The following is a 6,694-nucleotide window of genomic DNA, read 5'->3' as shown; positions in this document are numbered from 1 at the left end:
GAGGATGTCTTCATTAGGTTGCTAATTTCTTCAGATCCTCTGATTTCATCCAAACATCAACAAACTACAAAGAAAAGTAATGGTATTTCTGTTGAAGTTTTCTAATTATTAAAAGAGCCATGTGAGTTCATACCAGGAGAAAGTGAGGTCGCTGATAGCAGTGAAATCGAAACGTCAGACAGTGACAAATAATATGATAACATTATTGTGAATATTATCATTCTGCCGCAGAGAAAATTACATGCATAGCAAAATTTTGACTCGTATACTAATATTAATTAAACTTTTAGCCACCTTTACCATTTGTTTAAAACTATTATTTTGCTCTTCTTCGCTTATACTGAGTGAATTAATGAAATTGTGGCGGAAATAAACCACATTTTCAGACAGTATAGTTTTAATACAAAATTGAAAGTTCAACACAATTATAACACAATGGGTGAGCCGAAGGACCAGCTCAAGTTAAAGTTCCACACAATTATAACACAATAGGTGAGCCCGAAGGACCAGCAGTTGGCAGGCCGTTGCGACGTGTCCAGTGCCCGGCAACCGCAGAGAGAGTACAGCAGGGCAGGTGCGAGGAGTTTCTCCGCCGGTGACGAACGAGAGAGAGAGAGAGAGAGAGCCAAGTCGCTCCGTCGATCCGGCCCGCACGAGACGAGAGGAAGTGGGGGAGGGCGAAGGCAGCGCCGCTCGGGTCGTAACTCAGACAAAACGAGAGCGTTTGGCGCAAAACCGAACATTCCGCCCCCCTTGAACACCTTGTTCAATAAAAAGAGAAAAAAGAAACTCATAATACATAACACAAAAAATTATAAACCGTTCCTGTAAATGTACGTCAGTCAACAAATGTCAATCGTCAATTGGGAGGGGAAATACTCGGGTGGCAGGACGGGTAAGAGTGCCCTTGGGGGTACGCAGCTGCACCACTCTAACTATTCCATCATCACCTGGTATGGCTTTAGTTATGCGTGCCAAACACCACTGAAGAGGAGGAGTTTTCGGGGAGTGCACCGCAACTAAATCTCCCACCTTAAGATTTCGCCTGCGCCGAGTCCATTTTGACCTCTGCTGAAGAGTGTGGTGGTACTCTTGATGCCATCGGCGCCAGATGCGCTGTGAGAAGGCTTGAACAGTCTGCCATCTGCTGAGCCTATTGGTGGGTAGAGCGGCGAAATCGTCCTCTGGAATGGCTGTCATTGAGGTTCCGATGAGAAAGTGTCCCGGGGTCAGCGCCGATACATCAGCAGGATCCGTGGAAAGAGGTGTAAGAGGACGAGAATTCAGCATGGCTTCTACCTTGGTGACAAGCGTAATAAATTCCTGCAAAGTGAGAAGAGTTTGGCCAATGGAACGAATTAAGAGTGTTTTGGCGCTTTTAATGGCTCTTTCCCATAGCCCTCCTTGGTGGGGCGCGGCAGGGGGAATAAAATGGAAGTTGATGCAGTTTTCAGTAGCGAAATGGGAAATGGCCTCTTGAGTTTCCGGTGATGAATAGAAGTTCTTTATTGTCCTTTTCAACTGCGTGGATGCACCAACGAAGTTTGTTCCGCAATCGGAGTATAGATCACTACAAAGTCCTCTCCTTGATACAAATCGGGTTAGTGCTGCAATGAAGGCGTCCGATGAGAGATCAGTGACTACTTCTAGATGAACAGCCTTGGTACACATGCAAATAAAAAGGCACAAATAGACCTTTAATGGAACAGTTCTTCTTAGAGCATGGCTCCTAATAGTGAAGGGTCCAGCATAATCCATTCCGGTCTTCTGAAATGGTCTTACTGGATTCACTCGGTACTTCGGCAATTCTCCCATCAACGGTGGTACATTTCTAGGATGGCACCGAAAACAACGAATGCATTTAAAAATCCGAGAGCGGATAACGGATCGTGCAGAGAGTATCCAAAATTGTTCATACAAGATAGACTGCAGGAGTACAGGGCCAGCATGCAAATACTTTATGTGATAATAATCAATTAGTAGATTGACTACATGATGCGACTTAGGTAATAAAATTTGGTGTTTCCCATGATGAGGTAGATCAGCATGTTTAAGCCGACCTCCAACTCTGAGCAAACCTTCATCATCTATGAAGGGGGAAAGGCGTTGCATTCTCTTCGTACAGGGTTGTTCCTTTTGAAGCAGTAACAATTCTTCTTTAAAACTTATTTTCTGAATAAGTTTACAAATTACATGAGTGGCCTTTTGGAGTTCTTGAGAAGAAAGCATACCATATTTACTACCCGAACGGTGACAATTATGAGCAAAACGTCTTATGAATGCTACTACGCGTTGAAGTGTGGACCACTTTGAAAACTTGAATAGTAGATCCCATTCAGGAATTACTGTTGAGGAGCAAACGTTGAATATTGGTTGTTTCACTTCTGGTAGATCCTCGTCCAAAGGAGCGAATGGAGAACACGGCCAGTCTTCTGGCGGGAGAGAGAGCCAGCGAGGGCCAGACCACCACAAGGAATTCTTCGCGAAGAGAGGAGTGGGTAATCCACGAGAGGCACAATCAGCGGGGTTGTGTTGCGACGATACATGAAACCAACGTTCAGGAGGTACCCATTCTTGAATCTGGGCTACTCGATTTGCTACAAACACCTTAAGGCGATAGGGAGGGGTGCGGATCCATGAGAGAGCAATGGTTGAATCACACCAGGCAGTGACAGATTCCATTTTACAGTAATTGGACACCAAGTTTGAACTATAATGAATGAGTTTAGCCAGTAAATGCGCCCCACAAAGTTCCAATCGGGGTAGAGAGATACGTTTGAGAGGTGCAACACGGGATTTAGCCATGAGCAATGCTATCTTGGTGTTGTTGTCAGCAGAAGCACATCTTAAATAAATGACTGCGGCATATCCCAACTCAGATGCGTCGCAAAAACCAAGCAGTTGAACACTGCTTGTTCTTTCGATAAATAAAGATCGAGGTAGCGTAATTTCCTTTACTCTAGCAAGATTCTTCAAAATTTCTTCCCACCGGAAGGCAACATTAGAAGACAATGGATCATCCCATTGAAGACCAAGGGTCCATAAGTATTGTATGAATGACTTAGCTAAAAATACCACGGGAGCCAACCAACCGCAGGGGTCATATATTCTTGCGATAGCGGAGAGTACTGAGCGTTTAGTATGAGGTACATTGGATATTTTCACAGCATAAGAAAACTCATCGGATGTGGAATTCCATTGCAGACCCAATATATTATAAATAGGTTGCTCCGAATATTGGAAAGAGAGAGGAATTTCTCTATCATCTTCTGAGATGTGGGATATCAAAATATCAGAATTACTGCACCATTTTCTCAACTGGAAGCCACCTAATGAGAGGAGTTTTGTTAAATCATGTTGAAGTGTGAGGGCTTCTTGCACATTATCTGCACCAGCAATGATATCGTCAACAAACGTTTGAGACTTTAGGACACGAGCAGCTTGCGGAAACTGAGCACCTTCATCTTCAGCCAGTTGATGAAGAGTGCGGATGGCTAGAAACGGTGCGCTCGTCACTCCATAAGTGACTGTTGTCAATTTGAAAACTTTGACAAGATCCGTAGGGGTTTCACGCCAATATATCAACTGGAAGTGCTGGTCATCAGGATGAATTTTAATTTGACGATACATCTGACGAATGTCACATGCAAATACAACTGAATGGCACCGAAATCGCAGAATAACTTCACAAAGATCATTTTGTAATTTGGGTCCTGACAATAAAATGTCATTAAGTGAGACATTCGTTGAGGTCTTTGAACTAGCATCAAATACAACCCGCAGGCTTGAATTTGGATCTTGATTTTTAAAAACTCCATGGTGCGGCAAAAAATAATGCTTAACTCTAGGGAAATTATCACAAGGTGTCATGTGACCTAGGGTGAGGTACTCCGACATAAACTTAATATACTTCTCTCTCAGGAGAGGTTGCGCTGACAGTCTTCTTTCCAGACCAAAAAATCTTCTTTTGGCACACAGCGCTGAGTCTCCAAGAGGAGGGTGAAGGTCCTTGAACGGCAGCCGAGTGATGTAACGACCAGTTTCATCTCTGGAATGCGTTGATTGGAAATGCTCTTCACATTGTCGGTCTTGAGGAGTAAGCGAAAAATGAGGTACTTCCTCAAGTTTCCAAAACTGTTGAATAGAAGTATTGAGATTAGCATCATGGGTTGAAATTAAAGCGACGGAAGGCTTGTGATTAATTTCAGACACTGGAGTAATTGGAGTTGAGCCCATTAAAACAAATCCGAAAATAGTACCAAGGGCCAGTGGATAATTTTCTCCAAGGAAACAGCGAATTCCCGTAAATACATGAGGGAAGAGGTCAGCTCCAATTAAAACATCAACAGGAGAGGGCACATCAAAGGTTGGGTCAGCCAAGACAAATGATTTCATCTTCTCTTTCACTTCAGGCGAAATAGTTGCGAGAGGCAAATTGGAAGTGATATTTTGTAAAATCATCATAGGATGTGAGTAAGCGAGCACTTTTCCACCGACAGATGATAAACTAAGAAAAGTTAATCCATTACATTTGACATGAGATTGTGATAGTCCATTAATCTCATTATTTACTCGTCGGCGTGTAACGTTCAAAACTTGAGCACAGCGTTCCGAGATGATACTGCATTGAGATGCTGAGTCTAAAATTCCTCTAACTACATGAGAGAAGCCACTTGGTGTAGTTAAACGAATCAAAGTTGTTGCCAATAAAATTGACGTATTAGGTTTTGACGACGATAGTCCCACAAAGTGTTTTTCTGTAGTTAATTCCGGTTGTGATTTACCAGAAATTGATAGTGAGGGCAATTGCGCATTAGCTGCAGCGGTACCCGGGCGATTATTCAGCGATGAAGAGGAGTTCACGTCGAGGTGCAGGAGCGAATGATGCCTCTTAGCGCAACGGTTACATTTCCGAGATGAGTTGCATGACTTGACAGTGTGAGATGTTCCGAGACAATTATAACACCATTTCTTCTCCCCCACTATCACTTTCCTTTCTTGCGGCGATTTATCTTTAAAAGCAGAGCACGAATAAATGGCATGACTTGGGTCTCGACAGAATGCACAGAAGTTCCCCGTGGTAGTGGTAATCAGAGCCGTTTTATTAATTCTGATCTGAGGACCCTTTACTGTTCTCCTTCCATCAATTATTGCGTCTTCAAAATGGACGCATTCGGCTTCCAAAAAATTAATCAAGTCAGAGACGGCCGGAATTTCATGATTGACGCCTCGCGTATCTTCAAAACGCTTCCGAGTTTCGAAGTCCAATTTTCTTATGAGAATGGAAAGGAGCAAAATGTTTTCTTGAGTAATATCGTATTGGAACGCAGACAATGCTTGCGTATTTTCAAAGTACGTTGATAAAAAAGAACGAATGCTCGAAAGTGAGCCGTTCATTACCGGAGGCATGTCCAGAATCTTGCTTACATGAAGAGACACTAATTTCCGCACGTTGTGATAACGCTGATGCAACAAATCCCAAGCAATCTTATAATTTTCTCCGGTAATGGGCAATCCGGAAACTAATTGCAGAGCTTCACCACGAAGAGAACTTAGCAAGTACTGGAACTTTTCTACTGAGGATAACACTTGATTCTTATGGATTGTTACGTCAAACGCGTTGTAGTAGTGCATCCATTTAATGGGTTCGCCCGAAAATTGCGGCAGCTCAAGCTTTGGCAATCGAACAGAGGATCGCGGGAGCGGATTTTCACCAAGAGTTCCGGCGAGGTAGTCTGGTTTAACGTTTGCCATCGGCAGCAATGCAGAAATAATGCAATTTGCGTCGACACAGAGATCTAACATTTCTTCGCGTAATTTCACCAAAAGTTCGTCATCTTGTAGCCCCGAGGGAGTCTCTGTATCGATGAAACGATTCACTAAATCATTGAATTCACTTATCGTATTAACAATCTCATTTTTCCAGCAAGTCAAACGCCTAATTTGGATGTCTGAAAGAGGGGACTCTTTCGATGAGGCTTCCGTTGAGAGCACGGAACCATGAACCTTTTCAAGCCTCTTCTTCAAGAGATTTGACTTTCGGGTAAAAGTTGCAAAATTCATTTTTAAGAGTATTCACACACACTAAGAAGATACAAAAAATATCCATACCATTTTCCCGTGGGCAGCCGCGAGGTAGAAAATAGGAGAGGAGAGGAGTAGGATAACGTACGCTCGTCAGTGTGCTCGTCAAATCCAACGATGAGTCAGGAGCACGTGTCGTCACCCGTCAGCGGAGTACAACTTGATTGTAGATGCAGCGAAACAAAAAACTTAAAAAATGAGCAGAAAAGAGCAACATTTAGCGATGATACTACTTGACTGTATCTTACAAGCACTGGGTACAATAAACTCATGCACTGATTGCGAATACAATGTATCCGGCCCGAAGGACCAAAATAAATGTGGCGGAAATAAACCACATTTTCAGACAGTATAGTTTTAATACAAAATTGAAAGTTCAACACAATTATAACACAATGGGTGAGCCGAAGGACCAGCTCAAGTTAAAGTTCCACACAATTATAACACAATAGGTGAGCCCGAAGGACCAGCAGTTGGCAGGCCGTTGCGACGTGTCCAGTGCCCGGCAACCGCAGAGAGAGTACAGCAGGGCAGGTGCGAGGAGTTTCTCCGCCGGTGACGAACGAGAGAGAGAGAGAGAGAGAGAGCCAAGTCGCTCCGTCGATCCGGC

The 6,694-nt window shown here is 43.4% G+C and overlaps 1 protein-coding gene across 2 annotated transcripts; it reads right to left on the bottom strand.

The window, feature by feature from the left end:
• Window positions 1-422: 422 nt before the first annotated feature.
• Window positions 423-6,444, bottom strand: LOC124155646. 2 transcript variants are annotated; one of them, XM_046529649.1, is made up of 2 exons: window positions 6,112-6,444; window positions 423-4,134 (listed from the first exon to the last, which is right to left on the bottom strand). In XM_046529649.1, exons 1-2 carry the CDS (start codon window positions 6,112-6,114, stop codon window positions 853-855), a joined length of 3,285 nt encoding a protein of 1,094 aa, XP_046385605.1. In that variant the 5' UTR covers window positions 6,115-6,444; the 3' UTR covers window positions 423-852. The 2 variants fall into 2 exon arrangements, with proteins under 2 accessions (XP_046385605.1, XP_046385606.1); XM_046529650.1 differs by having other exon boundaries at window positions 6,173-6,444.
• Between the last annotated feature and the right edge of the window lie 250 nt (window positions 6,445-6,694).

This window comes from Ischnura elegans, chromosome 3 (genome assembly GCF_921293095.1).
Source record: "Ischnura elegans chromosome 3, ioIscEleg1.1, whole genome shotgun sequence".
Classification (NCBI taxonomy): domain Eukaryota; kingdom Metazoa; phylum Arthropoda; class Insecta; order Odonata; family Coenagrionidae; genus Ischnura; species Ischnura elegans.
Note: the sequence above shows the minus strand (reverse complement) of the source record. Positions and strands in the feature narration are given on the sequence as shown.